The sequence below is a fragment of the Eulemur rufifrons genome, chromosome 29, assembly GCF_041146395.1.
Source record: "Eulemur rufifrons isolate Redbay chromosome 29, OSU_ERuf_1, whole genome shotgun sequence".
NCBI classification, from domain to species: domain Eukaryota; kingdom Metazoa; phylum Chordata; class Mammalia; order Primates; family Lemuridae; genus Eulemur; species Eulemur rufifrons.
Genome location: NC_091011.1, coordinates 94,822,055 through 94,843,912, shown reverse-complemented (window position 1 = coordinate 94,843,912; position 21,858 = coordinate 94,822,055). Strand labels below are relative to the sequence as shown.

General features: G+C 61.2%; 1 protein-coding gene across 1 annotated transcript in view; it reads right to left on the bottom strand.

Annotated features, from left to right (window-relative positions):
• Positions 1 to 4,176: 4,176 nt before the first annotated feature.
• LOC138377192 (SCO-spondin-like) overlaps positions 4,177 to 21,858 on the bottom strand; it is a 51,593-nt gene continuing 33,911 nt past the window's right edge. The window contains 37 exon segments of the mRNA XM_069461956.1: positions 4,177 to 4,199; positions 4,408 to 4,558; positions 5,418 to 5,548; positions 5,823 to 5,883; positions 6,038 to 6,133; positions 6,411 to 6,628; positions 7,329 to 7,375; positions 7,500 to 7,642; positions 7,717 to 7,844; positions 7,998 to 8,200; positions 8,344 to 8,482; positions 8,874 to 8,990; positions 9,154 to 9,312; positions 9,552 to 9,830; positions 10,087 to 10,133; positions 10,353 to 10,477; positions 10,730 to 10,860; positions 11,668 to 11,835; positions 12,161 to 12,505; positions 12,690 to 12,739; positions 12,814 to 12,966; positions 13,221 to 13,467; positions 13,570 to 13,698; positions 14,434 to 14,601; positions 14,818 to 15,027; positions 15,552 to 15,707; positions 15,848 to 15,889; positions 16,467 to 16,690; positions 16,915 to 17,075; positions 18,149 to 18,315; positions 18,621 to 18,820; positions 18,907 to 19,003; positions 19,351 to 19,551; positions 19,815 to 19,985; positions 20,101 to 20,292; positions 20,399 to 20,445; positions 20,972 to 21,141. Coding sequence (XP_069318057.1) covers positions 4,177 to 4,199; positions 4,408 to 4,558; positions 5,418 to 5,548; positions 5,823 to 5,883; positions 6,038 to 6,133; positions 6,411 to 6,628; positions 7,329 to 7,375; positions 7,500 to 7,642; positions 7,717 to 7,844; positions 7,998 to 8,200; positions 8,344 to 8,482; positions 8,874 to 8,990; positions 9,154 to 9,312; positions 9,552 to 9,830; positions 10,087 to 10,133; positions 10,353 to 10,477; positions 10,730 to 10,860; positions 11,668 to 11,835; positions 12,161 to 12,505; positions 12,690 to 12,739; positions 12,814 to 12,966; positions 13,221 to 13,467; positions 13,570 to 13,698; positions 14,434 to 14,601; positions 14,818 to 15,027; positions 15,552 to 15,707; positions 15,848 to 15,889; positions 16,467 to 16,690; positions 16,915 to 17,075; positions 18,149 to 18,315; positions 18,621 to 18,820; positions 18,907 to 19,003; positions 19,351 to 19,551; positions 19,815 to 19,985; positions 20,101 to 20,292; positions 20,399 to 20,445; positions 20,972 to 21,141 — 5,496 coding nt within the window.

Here is a 21,858-nt window from a genome sequence, read left to right as displayed (position 1 = left end):
AGCGCGGCCCAAGAACTTCGCTCTACCACGTCGGGGGACGGTAGCGCTGAGCTGGGACTAGCGTCGTAACCAACGAACAGCTTTACGGCAGCCGCCTGGCCCGAGGCGGCGGAGCACGACGGGAAGCGTGGTCCGGCCTCTGCAAGCGGCTCGCCAAGCTTCTATTGGCTCCCAGAACGCGAGGTCCTGCTTGGACGCCGGGTCGCTAGCTGTCTGGCCGACGATGGTTACTAGGTGACGTCACCAGGCGTTCTCCCGCACTCTGCAGTTAGGGCAAAGCGCCCTAATTGGGCTATGGGATTCTGCTCCCTCGAATTCATAGGGCCAATGTTAACCTTGAAGGTTCCAGGTTTTATCTAATCAAAGAGGGCAATAGTTTTTCTTACATTCATTCAAAAAGCATCATTGGTTGCCTACCATGGGTCAGGCACTGTTCTAGGTTTTGGGAGTATACGATTGAATGAGACAGAGCCCTTGCCTTCAAGGAACTCATAGCCTATTAGGGAAACAGGCCAGAAATAGATAATTACAAGATGGACAAATATAATGAAAGAAGTAAGCACAAGACACTAATTGAAGCACGCTTTGGCACCTTAGAATGAAATCATGGGAGGATATTGGGGTGGCTAGTCCAGGATTTCCTGAGGAAGTGGTACCTGAGCTGAATTAAAACAAGAGGTAAGAGTTAGCCAGGTAAAGGAGATGCTATGGACTGAAATGTGTCTCCCCCTTCTCAATTTATATATTGTACCCCAATGTGATGGTATTTGGAGATGGAGTCTTTGGGAGGTAATTAGGTTTAGATGAGTTCATGAAGGTGAGGCTCTCACAATGGGATTAGTGTCCTTGTAAGAATTTGGGGGGAACCAGGGCAGAATGCTATGGTTTGAATGTATGTGTCCCTCCAAAGTTTCTGTGTTGAAACTTAATCCCAGATGCAATAGCATTAAGAGGAGAGGCCTTTAGGAGGTAATCAGGCCATCAGGGCTCCACCCTCATGAAGGAATTAGTGGCCTTATGCAAGGACCAAGGAAACTCACTCTGCCCTTTTGCCCTTCTGCCATGTGAGGATGCGGCACCAAGGTGCCGTCCTGGAAGCAGAGACCAGGCCCTCACCAGACACAGAACCTGCTGGCACTTTGATTTTGGATTTCCTAGCCTCCAAAACAGTGATAAATAAATTTCTATAATTTATAAATTATCTAGTTTCAGGTATTTTGTTATAGCAGGATGAACAGAGTAAGAAAAAGACCAGGCTGGGCACGGTGGCTCACGCCTGCAATCCTAGCACTCTGGGAGGCCAAGGCGGGAGGATCACTTGAGGTCAGGAGTTCGAGACCAGCCTGAGCAAGAGTGAGACCCCCATCTCTACTAAAAATAGAAAGAAATTATCTGGACAACTAAAAAAATATATATAGAAAAAATTAGCCGAGCATGGTGGCGCATGCCTGTAGTCCCAGCTACTGGGGAGGCTGAGGCAGAAGGATCGCTTAAGCCTAGGAGTTTGAGGTTGCTGTGAGCTAGGCGGACGCCACGGCACTCTGGCCAGGGCGACAGAGCAAGACTCTGTCTCAAAAAAAAAAAAAAAAAAAAAGACCAGATATAAACATGTACTTGCTCTCTTTTCTTCTCTCATCTTCTTTAAAAGGCATAAAATTATATAAAGTAATAATTATAAGAATATATTGTTTAGTTTGTAATGTATAGATGTAATATCTATAACAATAGTGCTTGCCTGACAAAGACAAGGTGATACAAGAAAAAAGAAAATATTATAACAGCACAAATAATATACAGTAAAATGCACAAATCTTAAGTGTACAACCCAATGTGTTTATATATGTATCATATAGCCACCATTCAGGTCAGATATAGACAACTTCTAGCACTTCAGAAAGCTCCCTTGTGGCTATCCCAGTATGTGTATATAGAGGTAAAATTGTAGAAAGTAAGGAACTGGTTATTATAAAGGTCTTAATAAAATTAACTTTAGGAGAGAGGGAAGCGGGTCCTGTTGGAAATGGACACATGGAAGGCTTCTGGAGTGAGAAGTGTTCTATTTCTAGACCTAAATGTTGGTTACCCAGATGTTTGCTTTACAATTATTCACTAAATCATATACTTGGTTTTATGTACTTTTATATATGTCTGTTTTAAGTTGCAATTCAAAGTTTTAAATAAAACAAATATGGATTAAATTTTAAAATTTTATTAATATATATTGCCAAACTGATTGTTAAATATTTTGATTATTACTTCTGTATAGGTCCCAAATAACCATTTTCCATTATATAACTGCTCTCCTGGCCAAGGTTGAATAGAGCTAAACTCAGCAGGGTTAGTAAGAATACCTTTTCTAGAAATGCAGGAGAGATTCCATCCTTCCTTATGGATAGAACTGTTATATTTGATCTTCTGGACACACATTTTGAGCAGCACCCTCTGCCAGGTGCACTCAGTGTAGGGGAGTCTGTGTCACTGAGAAAGAAGAATGAGACAGACACAAGAACTGTGGAGAAGAAGGCAGAGAGAATAAAGACTCTGTGGATTCCAAGTGGTTTCCAATCTCCAGCTCAGCTGTATCACTATCTTGGGGAGCTTTATTTCTGCCCACAGTTATCCCAGTATCTTTATAACAAATTCTCTTTTTTTGGGTAAAAAAAATTGGAGGACATCTAGGGTAGGTAATTCTTTTGACAAGTTTTTCCATAAAAGGTTTTCCGTTTTTCCAAGAAAAACAGGGCACATTTATCTGCAGCTGCCATCCCTGGTAGTTGAGGGTTATCCCCAGCGGCATTAACTACATCCTAACCCTACACTTGTACTTCTGCATGTGCTTGTGTAAAGGCCAAGTGGACTCTCTGTGTCAGAAAAGCCCTGGGGCAGAAAGCAAAAGAAGCTTGAGAAGAAGGTATACAATGGCAAATAAGCATATGCAAAAAAATGCTCAATGTCATTAGTTACTAAGGAAATGCAAATCAAAATCTTAATGAGATAGCAATTTGCACCTACTGAATGGCTATGGAAAAAAGATAATAACAAGTGTTGGAGAGGACATGGAGAAACTGTAACCCTTGTATATCACTGGTGGGAATATAAAATGGTGTAGCCACTTTGGAAACAGGTTGGCATTTTCTTAAAAAGTTAAACATCAACTTACTATATGATCTAGCAATTCCACTCCTAGCTACAACATACCCAAGAGAAATGAAGACATGTGTCCACACAAAGACTTGTACAAGAATATTTGTTACAGCTTTACTCATAATATACTAAAAAATGAAGCAATCTCAATGTTCGTCAACTGGTAAATGGATAGACAGTGTGGTGTAGCCATACAATAGAAGACTATTTAGCAATAAAAGGGAACAAGCTACTGATACATGTCTCTATTTGGGTGAATCTCAAAATCATCACGCTAATTGAAAAAGCCAGACATTTACATGAAATGTCCAGAAAAGGCAAATCTGTTGAGATAGCAGTTTAGAGGTTGCCTGAGGCTGAAAGTGGGAGGGATTGATTGCAAATGGGCATGATATGATGGAAATGTTCTAGAAGTGGGTCGTGGTGATGTTTGTGCAACTTTATTTTCTATAAAAGTCATTGAATTGTAAACTTAAAATGGGTGGATTTCATTGTATGTAAATTATACCTCAATAAAGCTGTTGTAAAAAGCAGGAGGAGGAGGAGCAGACATCAGCCCATAGGCCTGGTCTCTCCACCACCGCTGCAGCTGAAATCACACTGGTCAAAAAATAGAGCCTGGGGCACTAGACATGTCTAATACGAGGGGTCTTCAGAGTCTGTATTCAACATAGTCCTGCTACAGAGGAGGAAACAGGCTTAGGTATGGAAAGTGGCTTGTCCAAGTTCACTAGCCATGGTGAATGCCGTAGTGAATCCGTGGCAGGCGCACAGAGGTCCCCAGGAGACAAAGTCCTTGTACCGTTCCAGGTCAGGGCTCAGGCCCATCCCTTCCTCCCTTTCCCCTCTGGGCCCCAGGATGGAGACTCTACACACGAACTTGCTGGCAACGTCACTTTATTCGGGACATGCGAATGCCAGGGCCTGGACCCCCAGTCAGGGGCGGGTGGGTGAGCATGTGGGGAGGTGGTCAGTGCTGCTGAGCCCAACGGTCACAAGAGGGGCAGCAGTGGACGCTTCCAGCAGAGTCTGTCAGCGCTTTGAGAAATCACCTCCTAGAGGACAAGCGAGGAGGAGACGGGCTAGCAAGAGAGGCGGGGAGGGCAGTGGAAGCGGGAAGGAAGAGCTGCCAGGAGGAAGCCCAGAGCTTGTCCCGGTGCGCTCCATCTTGGCGGCGCGGCATCCTTCCACCGGGTCCTCCCCCGAGCCGCCGGCCCCGCCCCGCCCCGCCGGAGCCCCGCCCACAGCCCCGCCCACACCCACCCTGGCAGGCGCTGCACTGGCAGCTGTGGATGACGGGCAGCACCACCGGCTCCGTGTGGCCACCCGGACAGCGCAGGTTCAGGACCCGCACCGGGTCGTCGGGGTCCAGGCGGTAGCTGCAGCAGTCACACTGGCTCTGAAGGTACGGCTCCTGCGCGAGAGGAAGTGGCTCAACTGGGGCAAACGGAGTTTCCCTTGACCTTTCCCATCCAAAGGGGGTGGGGCAGAGGGAGGAGGGGCAGATCCCAACCCTCCTTGGCAAGCAGGTAGCTGGAGCCTGGAGGGAAGTGTGACCACCAAGCCCCCTTGTGGCAAGAACCCCCCTCCCTCACTCCAGCGCCCACCCGTCTGACATCCAACAATCTGCAGGCTAAAGGAATGCTTTTAACGTGCCCCTCACTGCATCCTGGCTGCAGGGGAAAGACAGCTTCCACCCCAGGAAGCGCCCCAGTCTAGCTAGAGAGACTAATTGTATATGGAACTGCAGTGAATGAAGCCCTAACTGCTCAGCTCTGATCCCCAGTGCAAAGCGGGTTCTCACTTCTCAGCACACTGCACTTGCCCTGTGATAACACAGGACCTCTACAGAAGGCCCACTCAGCAGTTGATCTAATTTCGTGTGTAATTATATTTATGATTTTACTTTGAGATAGGCAGTACCTTCACACAATACCAAGTTCAAAAACTACAAAAGTTTATTCAGCGAAAAAATCTCCCTCCAATTTCTTTCCCACTATCACTCAGTTTCCCTCCTCAGAAAAAAATCTCTCAATTACTTTCCTTCTTTCCTTATTGTATGTTTAAAAAGTTCCAAAAGTGATATGGGAAAGCTGTCCTAGGAGGTGCAGGGAGCGCCCGGGGCGCTGGTGAGTGGCTGAGGGTTGAGCGCAGCATCTTTGGGGGCCAGGTAGGAAGGTGTCTTTGTCTTCCAGGCCCAGTGAACCCAGGTGGGCTGAGGTGGGAGGGATGGCCACAGAGTTGAGGGGCCGTGCCGCAGCCCCCTTCCTCACCTCCAGCATGACGTTGGTGCTGGATGGGCAGTGCCCACTGCAGTAGCTCACTGCTACCTGGTCCAGGGAGCAGGGGCCCTTGGAGAGGTTGCGCAGCTCGGTGAGGTGCCGGCAGGAGGCTGACTGCTCCTCTGTGGGCCAGAGTGGGGGCAGGGCAGAGGAGGAGGCCGTGACTGAGGGGGACTCTGGGGGGCAGAGCCTGGGTCTGAGGGGAGCATAGTGGGGTGATGGTGGCCAGGTGCTACGATACAGCACTGGGGGTCTTCACTCCTCTGACCCCAGTGGCAGGCAGGCCTGGAGAAGGCAGGCACGTGCAGGGCTGAAAAGATCGGAGCTGGGGCAGTTGGGGAGAAGGGTCCAGACTAGGGAGAGGCTCGGCAGGAGGTGCCCAGGGTCCCTCTGTACCTGGAGATTCCCGGTGGCAAGTGGGACAACAGCTCCCTGGCTCCTGCACCGTCACCTCATCCTGCAGAGGGAGTGAGCCCTGGCCCACTTAGCAGGATGGCCTTGACATCCCAAGCCCAGCATTGCCTGCCCAGAGGCCCTAAGCCCAGCCTCAGACGACGGCAGGAGGAGCCCGCGGAGCCACCCCGAGAGGGCAGCAGGGCTACAGGGGGTACCTGAGCACAGGTGAGGAGTGGGCAGTGCTGGCTGCAGACAGTCCTCCCACCGAGGCAGCGGCAGCTCCCACAGGCCTCCTGCCATTCGGATCCAGGCTGGGGAGAGTGGGGGGGGGAGCCTCCTCTTGGTCTCTCCCACTTGTAGGCTTTTCTACAAGAAGGTCCCGGATTCCCAAACCCAGGCTGGGAGCGCCTAGCCGGGGCAATGGGCTTAGACTGGAGTCAGGCGGCAAGAGACACAGGAGGGACATGGGCAATTGGGGCCGGAGACCACCCCAGTGAGACGGCCGAGCCGCCACAGTACAAATTCAGCCAATGGCGAGGCCTGGGGGTAGGAAGGGGTGGGTGGCAGCAGAGGGGCACAGTGTCTCACCAGGTGGGGACGCCCGAGGTGCCAGCACTCACAGTGGTCTGTGGGGACACAGGGGCCTGCCTGGCTGCGGAAGTGCCCAGGCTGGCACACGCAGCCCGAGGCCTGAGTGGCACTGCAGTTGCTCCGAGTCTCTGTGGTGTTCATCTCTCGGCACGTCTGCTCGCAGGGCCCCAGCTCCCCGGGGGCCACCTCCTGCCACATTTCCCCAGGGGGGCACTCTGCCAGGGAAGACCATCCATCCCACCTTTCCTGTTGGCCCTGATCTCCCCCTCCCAAGCTGGGCACCCCTCTTGCCCCTCCTCCCCTTCCCACATGTGGCCTCCCGGGCTGCAGCGGCCTCCAGCCACATGTCTTGCTCTTACCCACCCTCCCAAACACTAGCTGGGCGAAGCCCCAGCCTGCGGGGGCTACCTGCTTGTCAGAGATCCAGAGACTGTGCCTCGGCTCTACCTGTCTGTTGGGTGGTCTGCCCTCACCAGCCAGGCCCCGTGAGTCTGAATGCACAGAGCCCAGCATGGCAGAGCCGGGCACACGGCATGTGGGTCCTTGGCCCTGATCAGACGGAGGCAGCAGAGCACCAGCCTGGGGACTGCCAGGCCGGCTCCTCGCTCCCGCTCACCCCTCTGGACCTCAGTTTCCTCCTCGGCAGGGAAAGAACCTTTCACTTCTGGGCATCACTCGCAGCCCTGGCTCAGGGAGCACTCAGCACATTTGATGGATGCCCCCATGAGCAGGGGACAGTGCGGAGTCCCCAGGGAGGCCTGGGCAGGGGGGTCGGGTCTCAGATTACGGAGAGGTCAGTGTGGACAGACAGGGAAGGGGCTTCCTGAAGGAGGCAGCTTTGCCCAGGGTGTGCACAGGGCCTTCCTCCCCTCCTCGGAAGTGGAGGGCAGCAGGGCATGGACGGCCACATCTCACCCTGACAGTCCTGGAGGGAGCAGTTGAAGGCTCCACTTTGGCAGACACTGGGAAGACAGAAGCGCTGCTCAGCTGCCTCCCAGGCCCCCCAACCCCACCTCTCAGCAGCCCTCTCCTCCATCCTCCTCCTCCATGCCCACGCCCCACCCTGCAGGCCCTCACCGCCCTCACCAGCGGGTGCAGTTCCAGGTGAGCACTGTCCCTGGGGGCAGTTCTCCGGCCAGCTCTCCCAGGCTCAGGGTCAGGGCCCAGGGCAGAGAGTGCTGGGTGCAGGGGCAGGCAGCGGGGGGCACGCATGTGCCATTGTGCAGCAGCTGAGATGGGGCAGGTTCAGTGACACTTGGACTACCGTCTCTTCCCTCCCCACCAGCCTGCTCCCTGTACCCACCTGCCCTTCAGGGCAGCCGCAGCCAGGCTGGCAGGGTTCCTGTGCACAGACGGTGCCAGGCTGCAGATGCAAGCAGAGGCGCGGACACAAGGTGGGACAGGCGCTGAGCACCTGGCCAGGGGGGCACTCTGTGGACAGCACACAGATCGTGAGGGGGAAGGGACCTGGCATCTTCAGTCCCAGGGAAAGGGGCTGCCTCGGGTCTGCCTCCTCCCCCCACCTCCTCCTCCACCTGCCTGGGACAGGAGGGAAGGCAGGCACCCACCACCCAAGGTGCTCACCAGGGCAGGGCTGCAGGTTACACTCCTGCTGCTGCTCTGCGTCCTGGGCCTGGCATGGCGCCCCGCCAGGACCTCCCTTGCAGCTCCGATGTCGCTTCATGGTGCCCCCACCACAGGTAGCTGAGCAACTGCTCCACGCTGACCAAGGTCCAAGGACTGGACACTCTCGGTGTGGGCACACCAGGGACCCATTGACACAGGTGCTGTGGACAGGGATATGCAGAAAGGGCTCCAGCCCCGAGGCAGGGTGAACAGAGCCGTCACTCCCCAGCGATGCCACAGACCCTGACCTACCCCCACCTCCTCCCGAAGCTCCACCCTGCTGGGCCACCACTGGCGGCCATACCAGCTTTTGCAGTCCAGCAGCACCACCTGTGCGGGGGCCAGCTCCCACGAGGCATTGGCACTGGGGAGGCCACAGCGGCAAGAGGAGATGGGCACACAGCGCCCATCCTGCACCAGCTGGCCAGGGGGACAGCGGCACCCTGGGTGGGGGTAGGGAGGACAAATAAGTTCGGCGCTTGGGCAAGGATCACATGATGGATCTCTGGCAACCAGATCAAGTCCAAGGCCTGGTCTCCATTCTGTCTCCCACTGCCCTGCACAGGAAGTGTGTGTCCCCTGCCCCAGCCCTTAGTGACCCTTATGGCCACCTGAGAGCACCCTCCTGGACACAGCAGTCTTGACTTAGCTGCACTCTATACAGGACTCGGAGCTGGTTAATGAACATGACCCAGGGAGCCACTCTCCTGCCCTATGGTGCGTGACCCAGCAGTCTGAACCTCCCTTCCCCCCACCCCTGCCTGAAATCACACTCTCTGGGAGCAGGGGGCTTCCCCAGAACTCCCAAGCCAGGCAGTGGGGACAGCTGGCTACCTGGGCGGCAGGGTCCCTGCAGACACTGAACACGGTCCCAGAGGTCGGCACAGCTGCGAGGGCACTGGTTGGCACACTCAAGGGCGGGCACAGTGTCTCGGGCCTCGCAGCTCTCCCCTGGGGACCAGAAGGAGGAGTCTGCATTGGGGACACTCTTGGGCCTCCAGGACAGCCCCTTCCTTCCACTGTACACCCCTGGGACAGAGGCCACAGCCCCCCTCAGGTGCCATCTCCAGATGTTCCAGTCCCAGTCCCCTCTGGATGCAGGGATGGGAGTTACCTGGGCAGGACCCCATGTTGCAGCTCTCGGTCTGAGCCCACGGCCCCCGGCAGCCTCCTCCAGGGGGGCCCCCTGCCTCTCTCCAGCGCAGCCGGTACCCCCCACTGCAGGGAACCTGGCAGGGGCTCCAGGGCCCCCAAGGACTCCACTGGCATGCGTCTGGGGAGATAAAATAGAGTCAGTACCGAGGCCCCACCTCCTGCCTCCACCGCAAGCCTTGGGCTCTGCCCTGCAAACACTCAGGCTGCCCTTCTATTTTCTAGCTGCTTGGACCCCTCCCCAGCTTCAAATCCCATGGGCCCCCAGGCAAGCAGGGGCTGGCAAGTGCAATGAACCCTGCAGCATCCCCCCCATACTGCAGCCCCTGCCGTCCTGTGGGCTCTGTCCCTTCCCATTACCAGGGCAGGCTGCAGGGTCCGGGCAGAGGCGTTGCTGGCTGAGGGGCGCAGTGCAGAGTTGGGGGTCCCCGGCCCAGGGCCTCCCTGTCTCAGGGTCCAGGCAGAGGCGGTGGCGGTGCTGCTCTGAAGCCAGCAGGGGCGCCGAGGTGGGGGAGAGGCTGGCTGGGCCCCAGGGCCAGCGTCCCTCTAGGGCAGTCCTGGAGGCAGGGGCCAGGGCGCTGGGGGGCAGGCAGGGCCCGCAGGGCGACCACTCGGACCAGCCGCTCAGAGGCAGAAGACCTAAAAGGACAGCATGTAGGTGTCCTTCCCAGTGACCCCCAACCCAGAGGCCCAGTGGACAGGCAGGAGGGGCTCAGGGTCATGACCAGGAAGGATCAGAAACAGGAAGGGCTGCGGGCGGTGAGGGGGCAGAGAAGGGTGACCCGCCATCTTGGTTTGCTTGGGACTGTCCTGGGCTTAGCACTGAAAGTTTTGAGTCCCAGAAACCCCCCAGTCCAGGCACGTGGGGACCACTGTCTCCCCAGGTCAGGGTTACCTTGACAGCCCTGGCTGGTGCACTGCAGCTCCCCATGCCAGCATTCACTGTGGAGGGGACAGTCACGGTGGGCTTTGGGAGGGAGGACCCAGCCCAGGGCTTGGGGGGTTGTATGGGGGCAACCTGAGCTCTGGGCCCATTTGGGGCAGATGAGGGGGCTACAAGGTCTGGCATCTTGGGGCCCTCTGCCCAGAGGCCGAGCTGGGCCCTGGGGACCCTGCCCCATTCCCTGGCCCAGCCTCTGTCTCCCGTTTCCCAGCACTCACCACTCCTTACAGCCCAGCCGCAGGCGGTCCCCGGGGCCCAGGGTCACCCTGGCTCCCTCTCCCGAGGTGTGCCAGCAGTTACACTGCTCTGGGGGAATGCAGCCCCCACCCTGCTCCAGCAGCCCCTGCGTGGACGGAGAGGCAGGCAGGCAGTAGGTGATCACTCTGTCGCCCAACGCCCAGCCCCTGCCAGCCTGTAGCTGGTATGTGTGCACAGTGCTGAGTGGATGGATGGGCAAATGAACTTGGGCTGGGAAGAGGCACTGAACCCCAAGGTGACGGGGTGGCGTCACCATGGCATCGTGCAGGGCAGGGGGAGTGGGAGTGTGGACAGTGGACCCTTCCTCTTGGGAGTCACCCCAGTCCCCAGCCCTCACCTCAGGGCAGTAGCAGCCGGGCTGGCAGGGCAGCAGGTCCTGGCAGAGCTCACGGCTCAGGTGTGTGGCACAGAGCCTGGCGCAGGGGGAGCCACAGGCCTGGAACTCAAAGGGAGGCGTGCAGCTGTCCTCTAGGGGGGAAGGCAGGCAGGTGGGGGAATGGCCCAGAGACATGCCCCACCTGAGGCCCAGAGCACATACTACATGGTCTCATCGAGGCCCCTTAGGGAGAGAATACAGGACTGCCCCCCTGCCGCATGTCAGGACAGACGGGTGCCTTCCACCTGGCACCCACTCAGCCCCTGTGGGTGCCGCCAGGGAAGGATCAGGATGTGTTGGGCCTTGGAAAGCCAGGAAGCTGCCTGGAGGAGGGGGCTGTGGGAGTGAGGGGCCTGGCACTGTTCCAGAGACTGGCAGCTGGGAGACAGAGGGGCAGAGAGGGGAGTGGCTGCACCAGGAGGTGGACAGGACACACGTCCAAGAGGGCAGCTAAAGGGCCAAAGCCACAGGTGGGCCGGCAGCTGCAGTGGGAAAATCATGGCGGAGGGAAGGGGGCAGGTGTGACTAGAGAGTAGCTGGGGGTCAGGGGAGGGGCTGGGGGCCAGGGAAGGGGCTGGGGGCCAGGGCAGGGGCTGGGGGTCAGGGGAGGGGCTGGGGGCCAGGGCAGGGGCTGGGGGCCAGGGCAGGGGCTGGGGGTCAGGGCAGGGGCTGGGGGCCAGGGCAGGGGCTGAGGGCCAGGGGAGGGGCTGGGGGCCAGGGGAGGGGCTGGGGGTCAGGGGAGGGGCTGGGGGCCAGGGCAGAGCTCAGTGCAGGTGCAGGCAACTGCTCTGAGGTCCCGGGGGCACTACATTGGCTGTGAGAGGAGCAGGGAGTCCCAGGGGACCCTTGGCAGCTGCCGCCCTGCTCAGCACCCTGGCTTCATGCTCCTGGCGCCTCACCAGAGCAGTTCCCGGTGAGGCAAGGCCGGAAGTGGCCGTCCAGCCGTGTGCAGGGGGCGCCTGCCCCGGCCCCGCCGGGCACTGGGCCCTGGTGTCGGTAGCGCTGCTGCACCGGCACCTGGCAGGAGCAGCGCGTCCAGCTGCTCCAGCTGCTCCACACACACTCCTCTAGGGACAGGAGGGGCGCATCAGCTGGGGCCTCCCCACTGCCTGCCCTCCTCGCTCAGCCCAGCCCTGCCAAGACCCTGCACAGCAGATGGGCGCGAGGGACCCAGCAAGGCCCAGCTGGCTGGATTCCCTCCCACCCACCAAGGGCTCCAAAGGAAGAAATGGACGAGGAAAGGAAACAGCAAAATGCTAAAGGGGGCACAGGTTAAGAGATATAGGAACATTTTGGGGGGATCTCCTGGGAGCTGGGAAAATATATATTATTCCTTGAATTTCCCAACATAGCAAAACAGGGGAAGGGGCTTCACTTCCTGTGCACACTCACCCAGGCAGGGCCCTGGGTAGCAGGCCCGGGTATCCAGGTGGAGAAAGGTGCCGTTGCAGGTGGGGTCTGCCTCGGCCAGCAGGCAGGGGCAGGACCCAGGGCGGGAGGCCAGGCCCGGGCCGCAGCTGCGGGAGCAGGGCCCCCATGGGCCCCAGGAGCAGGCCTCCAGCAGCCGCCGGCAAGGCTGCTCCCCACAGCGCTGGGTCTGGGTGTCGGGGCCCGGGCAGGCTGGGGCCACATAGCCAGGGGTCGGGGCCACACAGGCCCGGGTGCGGACCCGGTTTCCACCTCCACAGGAGACAGGGCAGTTGGACCAGGGGGACCAGAGCGTCCAGGCCCCAGGCACTGTGGGAGGGCAGAGGTGAGGCTAGAGGAGGCAGAGGGAGCAAAGGCCAGAGGGCTGGGGGGTCCTTCATGGCCCAGAGGCTGACAGTGGGCTGGGGGGAGAGGGGGGAACATGGGACAGAGCAGATAGCAGGCAAGGCACATGGCTAAGAGGGTTGGAGGCGACCTGCTATGACTCCCAGACCTGTGCACTCCACGGTGTCCTCGCAGATCACGCCCTCCGGGGTGCAGGAGCTGGGGGGAGCCCGGACTCAGGACCTTGCTCTCTAGCAGGATGGTCCCGGCCACCCTCCCCGGCCTGCACTTACCACTGCCCGCATTTGCCCTGCAGCCAGCTGTCCCCCAGGGCATGGGGGCGAGCACCCTGCAGGCACAGGGGCGGGCACGGGGGCTGAGGGCAGGGCCGGCTCTGGGACTGCTCCTCCCGGCACTCCGGGGCCCACGAGCCTGACGTGGAGGACCTGGGCGGGGCCGGAGCAGAAGAGGTGAGAGAAGGCCTCCCTCACTCCCCTGCCTCCGGGTGAGACACCCCACCGGCAAACCCCAGGGTGGGCATGGAGGGCCTTTCTAAGGAAAGGCCGGGGTAACCAGGGACAGAGCTGGGTCGGGGCACAGGGCGATGCAAAGTGACTGGTGAGGGCAGGACCCAGGCACTCTAAGCCAGAGGGAGGCCGAGCCAGGCAGAGGGGCTATCTAGCCTCGCCCAGCCCCATACCGGAAGCGGCTCTGCTGCCCTCCGGGACCACACGAGTGGCTGCAGGGACTCCAAGCTGACCAGCGGCTCCAGGCGCAGTGGGCAGGAGGTGGGCAGGGCACAGCCGTGCAGGAGAGCTGCCCGGCCTGGCACGAGCAGTTGTTGCAGGCGTCCTGGTGCTGGCTCCCTGGGGCCCAGCTGCGACCCTGGGCATCTGTGCACTCGCAGTGCCCAATCGGCACGCAGCCACCGTCCTGCTCCAGGGATCCTGTGGGGAGACGGCCCTCGAGGGATGGCACTGGCACGTGTGGGCCCCAGCCGCCTTCCCACTGAGCTGTGCTGACGTGCCTGAGGGCCAGGCGGCACCTACCCTCGGAGCAGCGGCAGCCCTGCTGGCAGGCCTGGTCCTGACACACGATTCCCTCCTGGAGGTCTGAGCAGCGGCGGGGACAGCGGTTGGCACAGGCGACCACCTCCATGCCTGCTGGGCAGCCTGCCTCTGAGCGGATGGGGAGGCCAGAGTCAGGAGGGCCCTGAGCCCCAGGGTTCAAAAACCCTCCCTGCGCCCTGTGGGGGACCCGTTACATTGGTGAGACCCTGGGATTGCGCCATACTAAGCAGTGAGCTCCTCTCTCCTACCTGCGACTTCTCAGCACCTAGCCTGGCACCCAGTCAGTGCCGAGCGGGACTGAATCCGTGCTTCTCAAAAGCCAACAATCTCCCCCAGAGCCCCTCGGGTGGGGCGTGTCCGGGGTGGGTGGGGTAACCTGGGCCCCTGGGGTTGGTGAGCTCAGGAGGACCAATTATGAAGATGCTGAGGTTTAGGGGAGATGGGGACTGGGGCGCAGGGCTCGCTATGGCCTGCCTGGCCCAGTCCGGAACCCACAGCACCAGGTACGTGCCTGACTGACGCTGTCAAGTCCCCTGAAAATCTTGACATGGCCGGTGGCTCTTCAGGAACTGCAGGGTGGGGAAGCTGAGAGGAGCTCCCCCCGGGGTGGGGTGGGCAGGCGGTGGGCGCCTGGGCCTTGGCACAGATGGCACACACAGGGAGTCCTTGCCCAACACCAGGCCCAGCCATCTACATCTACGGGGCCAGTTTTCTCAACTGGCCAAGGAGGTAGCAGCCTGTCTCCCTCTCTATCACATGGCTTTGTGGGGACAAAGTTAGGGGCGGGTGGAGAGAGCTTTGCAGCCCAGGAGGGATGAAATGTGGCTGTCACCATTGTCATACCACAGGGCGTGGGATTGCAGAGCCGGACGTGGTGCCTCTCCCCAACACAGGGGGCACCCCCGTTCTTGGGTGGGGGGCTCGAGCATCTGCGGCTCCTCAGGGACCGGCCCCCTCCACAGCTCCTGTCACACCAGGACCAGGGGCTCCAGCGCGACCAGCCCCCAGGCACTGTGTGGGACAGAAAATGGCTCCATGAGGTGTTGGCTCAGGCAGGGTGGTCCCCACAGGTCCCACGAGCCTGGGCCAGGGTCCAGGGCAAGAGATGGAAGTGACATGATCTGGCAGGCGGGTGCCTGGGAGGGGGCACTGATGCCAGGGACCTCCCATGGGGCAGGGCCAGGGAAAGGCCTGGGGCACGCCCTGGTCCTCCCCAGCCCACCTCACCTGGGCAGGCACGCAGGTTGCAGAAGCGGCGCTCCTGGTAGGCAGTAAGGATGTCGGGGCACCAGTGCCCGCCAGGCCCAGGGGGGCGGTACGCCCGCAGGCGGCGCTGCTGGCCCACCCCGCAGCTGCGGGAGCAAGGTTCCCACGGGGCCCAGGAGGTCCAGGAACAGTTCCCGGCCCCACAGCCAGGGCCGGGGCACAGGGGCACCCCTGCAGACAAAGAGGATTCTCTCTCACCCGCCCGAGCCGCGTGGGACCTGCCCAGCCTCTCCACCTGCTCCAGCTCAAGTGCGACCTCTCTACCCGGCCAGCTGTGACCTCACCCAGAGGCCCGCACTCTGCACGTGATACTGTTGTGTGACTTTGGCATCTAGGCCTCAGTGTCCCCTGTTTCTCATGGGGACAGTAATCCCAGATGCACAGAGCTGCCAGGGGATTTGGGGAGGACCTGTGAGAGCACTCAGCACACGCGTGTGCGCGCACACACACACACACACACACGCGCACGCGAGGGATTTGTGGGAAGCTGGCGGGGCTCCCCCCGCTGCTGGGTTGGCAAAGAAAGCCCAGTGCCTGGAACCAGCCGCGGACTTGAGACCAGACGTCAGCGTCAGAAATCAGGAATTGCTTGAGGGGTATCAGATGTTGGGGCTGGGATTGGACACCGGTGTGGGGTCAGAAGGAGTCGTTTGAGGCTGGCAGCTGAGGTTAGAGGTTGAGGCAGGAAGGTGCACCTGTGCACAAGGGCAGGTTGCAGGGGCGCTCCTGCAAGGAGGTCCCCGCGGTGCAGTTGGCCAGGCAGAGGCGGGTGCGGCTGCGCCAAGCAGGGAGAGCAGGGTCTGTGCAGCTTCGGGAGCAGGGGGACCACGGGGACCAGGGGCCCCAGCCGCCTGTGGGGTGAGGAAGGGGCACCTGCTGATGAGTCAGCCCTGGGCTCGGCCTCCGTAGGAAGCAGGGTTGCGGGAGGAGGCCCTGGGCTTGCTCTTCCCCGAGGGAGGCGGGTGGAGAGGTGCAGGGGTTCTGGGGCTACCTGGAAGGCCTGTCACTGGCTCCACGGTGGACCCTTCAGCCCCTGCGCCAAAGAAAACCCTGCTCAGAAACGTTTCCAAGCCCTTGGTGCCCCAGGACCATGCCCAGGCTTGTGGCTGGCACTCCTGTCTGGCCCAGCCTTCCCTCAGCTGGAGCTCCTGTGGACACTCCAGCCCCCACGCACACACTTCCTCGCAGGGGCCGGGCCTTTGCCCAAGCCATTCCTGCTACCTGGCACTCTTTCTCTTCCAGTCTTGACAAATCCCCATCCCTTGACACTCCTCAGATACTGCCTCCTCCAGGATGTCCTCCTAGACTGTCCCTCTAGGAGAATTCTCTCCCTCCTTGATTTTCCACAGCACATGTGCTTTCCTACATGGCTCACCATATGCTGAAATGGATTGTCTGAGTCCCTGGATCCCAAGGTCAGGGGCCTCACCCCCCCCAAGCACCCAGTATGGTGCATTTGGCAAGAGCTCCAGAAATGTTGGCTGAATGTACCTGAACAGAAGAGAAGTCTAGAGCTAGGAGGTGAGAAGAAGAAAGATCCAGAGACAGCAACAGAGAAGGACAGACAGGAAAAGACAAAGGGCCAGCCGACGCCCTCCTGCTGTCCTTACCAGGGCAGTCTGGGCTGGGGCAGTACTCGAGGTCCTGGCGGGGCCCATGGCAGCCCTGGCCACCGGGAGTGGACATGGGGAACACACACTGGCGGCTGCGGGTGCGGGTGCCCAGCCCGCCACAGGAGCGAGAGCACGGGCCCCAGAGGCCCCAGGGACCGAAACCGCCGTGGGCCCTGGAGCAGTCCTCCAGAGAGCAGGACAGCTTCCCGTGCACACAGGAGCTGGGGAGAGGGCATCAGGTGAGGCGCAGGCAGGATGGACTGGGCCAACGGTGTGGGCAAGGGTCTTGGTCCCGAAGGGTGAGGAGGTGGAGCCGGGGTTGGCCCAGGCCAGGTGGGGGGCAGGGGCAGACCAGGGCAGCCCCCAACCCTGCCTGCTGTCCTTTCCCTCAACCAAAAGTCTCCCCCACCCTTCCCAGCCCAGCCGCCACCCTTGTCCCCCTCACCAGTTGCTGCAGTCTGTACGAAGTGTCTGGCCTGAGCCCAGCTCATCTCCAGGCCCAAGGGGCTGACCCCCGTCTGCCAGAAAGGGGTGCTGCGCCCCAGGGTTGCCGACGGCGGCTCCCAGCTCCCGCAGCAGCGAGGCTGTCAGCACGCAGGGGCACTCCTGGGTGGGAGGGGCAGGGAAGACAGCGCACTGGCACAGGGAGCCTTGGGGATGGGTGGGGGAGGACGGGGTGGGGACCTGGAGGAGGGCTCTGGCCCCAGGAAAGCATTTCTGGGAGCAATGGGGCTGTTCAGCTGGATGCACCACGAGAGGTGCGTGGGCCACAGGCTTGCCCCAAGATGGCCAGCCCCCTTCCCTGCACGGAGCGCTTAGCAGGACACAAGCAGGTGTCAGAGGCCCCATAGGACACGACTTGGCAGGAGGTGGAAGGAGCCTCAACCAGGAATCTAGACGTCTGAGTTTGGGACTACCTCTGCCGCTAACTGTCTGCAGGACCTTGGTGTGTCCCTTCCCCTCTCTGGGGCTCACTGTCATCTCTAAGTGGAGGAGGTGGGACCAGGTGGCTGCTCTGCCATGCCTCTGGCCATGGCATTCTGGAGCTCTGGCTGGGGGAGGCCACTGGGATGCCAGCTTTGGGACTAGGAAAGGAATCCCTATGCGCCCGTCGGGCTCAGCAGAGCAGAATTGGCACCTGCCTGTCGTCCGGACCCACAGTGGGAGACGGAGGAGTCTGGGCCAGGTAAAGCGAAGGTGAGGGGTGCTTTCCCACAGGGGTGCGACAGGGAAAAGAGGGACAGTGAAAACCCAAGTCCCTGTGGTGGAGGACGAGGGAGGTGAGGCTGGGGAGGGGAGCCATGGGGGCCTGGCAGGAACCCGCTGCCAGGAGAGCCAGGACACATGGCAACACTCGGTTGGGGCAGCGTCAGAGCCCCTGCGGGCAGCTCGGAGCCAAGATGTCCCAGAGGAGAGCAGAGGCCCAGGCAATGTCCACAGGTGGCGGGTGGTCCCCATTCCCTGGGAGTCACGGACCCTGGGAGGCTGCGTCGCCCTCCTCCCCCCTGGGGACTCTGGCGCTGGCAGCAGAGGCCCTGACAGCCTCTTGAGCCCATGTGCTGTCTAGGGTCATGGGAGGGAGGGGTGACCAGTCCAGAGGCCACAGGGTCCACAGAGGTAACAGGGTGACAGGTGAGGGGTGGACAGGGCTCCAGGCTCCTGGCTGGCTGGGTTCTGACCTGGACACAGGCCAGACGGTGCTGGAAGGTGCCCTCAGGGCAGTGGCAGCCCTCCTCGCAGCCATCGGAGAAGCAGTCCACCTGCCGTGTGACGTGGGCGCAGGAGAAGGGGCAGCCCTCGCCAGGCTGGCACTCACGGTACAGGCGGCCGGCCGGGCAGCCTGCCTCTGAGGCAACAGCCGTGTCGGTGCCCAGCTCCCCCCACACCCTCGCTGCCCACCTCCCAGCCCACCTTTTCCGTGCCCCGGGGCAGTGCCCGGCCCCTGCCCTGGCTCCCACAGGCCCCCCACACCTGGCTGCTTCCGCTGCCCCTTACCCATCACTGGCTGGGGAGGGACGGGGCAGGGGTGGGGAGGGACGGGGCAGGGGCGGGGAGGGGGAGCCCAGCAGGCACCTGTGAACCAGGGTCGAGGCTGGGGCGGGAATGAAAGGCCAGCGGGAGTGCTGGGGGCCCAGGCTGGCTGGGGCTCACCTCTGCAGACCTGGGTGTTGCACACGCGGCTCTGGCGGGCAGGCCCCGGGCAGGGGGGCCGCGCACAGCGCCTTGGGCGCAGCTGCTCCCCTCCCCCACACGAAACGCTGCAGTCCTCCCAGGGGCCCCAGTTGCCCCACATCCCAGGGCCGGGACAGCTGGGCACCTCCTGGCATTGCAGCATACCTGCCACACAGGTGCTGGGGACAAGGAACAGGGCTTCAGAGGCAGGGCCCAGCCCACCCCCGTGCCACCGGGCTCCAAAACCCACCCCCTCTTGGTTTACCAGTTGTCACACGGCCCAGTCACCACCTCTCCTGGTTCCAGGCTCTCCCAGGAGCTGAGTCCAGACCCTGCCAACCGGCTCTGGTTCTCGGGGATCCCTGAGGGGTACAGGAGTTGGGGTGAGGACTCCAGACAGCTCAGCAAGCCCCATCGGCCCCTCCTCCTACCCCTCTACTGCCCTCCCTATCAGCTTCCACCCCATGTCCTCCTAAGGGAGGTGGAAGCTCCAGCCTGGACCAGCCCTGGGACTCGGGGGGACTCCAGGGGATGCTGGGGGACGACGGGGCACACAGGAACAGACACTAAGGCCTGGAGAGCTGGAGAGGCAGCTGCCCCTTCCCATCCTGCAGCCTAGGTTGGCCCCCATGGGCAGTGGCGCCGGGCCGGGCAGGGTGGGCTGCCATGCTGGGGGCTGGTGGGTGGGTGGGGTGAGGCAGGCACTGACCCCTGGCTCCAGGCTGATACTGGCAGCGGCAGCGGGCCGGGGGCACACAGAGCCCATCCTGGGAGAGCTGGCCGGGGGGACACCCACAGCTGGGCTGGCAGCCAGTCGGGCCTGGCTGGCACACACTCCCGGGGGACAGGTCCTGGCAGGAGCGGGGACAGGGCTGCCCACAGGGGAGGAGGCTCTGGCCACCCCCACAGTCTATGCAGGAGGGAAGGAGAGACGGTAGGTGTTAAGGGGCCACCCTGAGGGCACTCAGGTGACCAGCCCACCTGCCTCAGCCACCCCCTGCTCAGACCTGCCACCTTGCCCAGGTCCATGGGTGAGAGACAGGAGCACTGTCCTTTGAAGAGAGTGGTGTGTGTGTGTGTGTGTGTGTGTGTGTGTGTTGGGAGGGTCAGAGGTCGAAGTCGGCATCTCCCTAGACTCAGAAGGGCCCTCCCGGTCCTCTCCAAAGCCCTCACCTGTGCATCGTGTGGAATTGTCCCGACAAGGGCGACTCTGTGTGTGGGCCCCAGGGCAAGGCCTCCCTCCCTCAGGGGTGGGGGGCTGACTGCACTCCCGGCTGCGTTGTGACTGCCCCAGGCATGCGTCGCAGGGAGACCACGGTCCCCAGGGGCTCCAGGCTCCGTCCACTGTGCCAGGGAGAGATGCATCCACTTTAGGAGGCCCAGGAGGCCCCAGGTTATTGGGGTTGGAGCAGAGGTTGGGGGCCTTTGTGGGGGCACAGGTCTCGTGGGGGCATCACACCTGGGCAGGTGGTGGGGCTGGGGCAGGCCTCCTTCTCACGCTGGGCCCCTGCCTCCCCGGCCTCCCCGGGGCACCGGGCAGCCCCATGCTGAGGAGCGGGGCAGGCGCAGGCCCTGGATCGGGTCCTCGTCTGGCCCCTGCAGGGCTGGGAGCACGCGGTCCACTCCGACCATGGGCACCAGGTGCCGGGCACTGCAAGGAGAGCAGCAGGCACTGGGTGCAGCCCAGCCCTCCCCCGGGGCCAGGCCCCCTCTGTGACCGGGGCCACTTCTCTCCTCCCCCCAAGCTGGGTGCGTACCTGGGCAAGGCAGTTCCGTGCAGTTCAGCCTCCCCTCCAGGCAGGTGCTAGGCAAGGGAAGTGGACACGGGGAGGGCGGAAGAGGCAGCAGCTCAGTCTGGCCCGTGCCCCACCCCCTGCACCCTCCTGGCTGCCTTTCCCCTCCCCTCACCCCTACACCCCTTAGTTCCTTCCAAGATTTAGGGTCTGTGCCCCTCTCCCTGCTCTCCAGCCCCTCCAGAGCGGGCTCCCTGTCCCACTGAACTGGGCTTCTTGGGTGTCACTGCTGGTGCATTCTGCTGGGGAGGGATCGCAGGCACCCTGCCACCGACTGCATGGCCAGACAGGGAGCAAATGCCACATCTGCTGCCCGTCCTGCCCCCACCCCCAGCACTCGCCCACCTCCAGCAGACACACCCAGTCGGCTGACTGGTCTCCTGCCTATCAGACGGGTCACAGTACCTGCCCTGCACCCTCTTGGGGACTGCGGGGGGCTAATGTGACCATCCACTGAGACTCCGGAGAGCTCAGGAGCACAGAGGCGAGGTGGGACTACTCCAGCTGGCACCCCTCCTGCCATGCGCGCCCCCTCACCAGTGGTTGCAGCCGTCGGGCCTGGCTAGCTGAGCACCCGGATGGTGCCTCTGTCCGGTCAGCAGGTCCAGGCAGCTGCAGTGACCCGGCTGCACACAGACAGCCCCGTCGGCACTCAGCACCTGGCCCGGCGGGCAGTAGCAGCCGGGCTGGCAGCGCCACACACAGTGCTGGGGGGGACAGCAAAGTAGGGCTCCAGTCAGCAGAAAAAGAGCCTGAGGGGTGGGACTGGGTGTCTTGGGGAGTCACAGACCACTCTGGAGGGAAGGTGACCCAACAAGGAGGCTGGGGACGAGGAGGAGGGGGACAGAGGAGGAGAAAGGAGAGGCTTGGTGAGTGACACTGTACGCCCTGAGGCTTTAGGAAGGGCAGGCAGGGAAGGGGCCAGCCTCTGAGTTTCCATGGGGACTCTGAGCCGGCCCCCTCCTGAGGAGCAGCCTGTAAAGAGGGTCTCTTCAGCTCTGCTGGGGAGCGGATCTGGGACCGGGTGTTCCCCAAATGTGAAGCCCCAATCCTCAGGGTCGAGGTTCAGTGGGTGACCAGACCAGCGACCTGCAAATGTCCCTGGAGCCGGCTGGGCCAGGGGGGCGGTTTGGGAGGGGGCTGGGAGCCCTGGGGCGGTTGGGAGCCGGCACTGCCTGTAGTGACTTTCTCGGCCACTCCTTCTCCCCCTCCTCCCCCTCCTCCTCCCCCTCCTCCCCCTCCTCCCCCTCCTCCTCCCCCTCCTCCCCCTCCTCCTCCCCCTCCTCCTCCTTCTCTGAGGCTGGGAGCCTTGGGACCTCCGTTTGACAGCTCCCACCTAGGCCTCAAAGCACCAGTTTATGCTTCGCAGCTCTTGTCACGTGGTCTGTTCTTTGCGGTGCATCAGTCTCCCTCACCCTGGGACC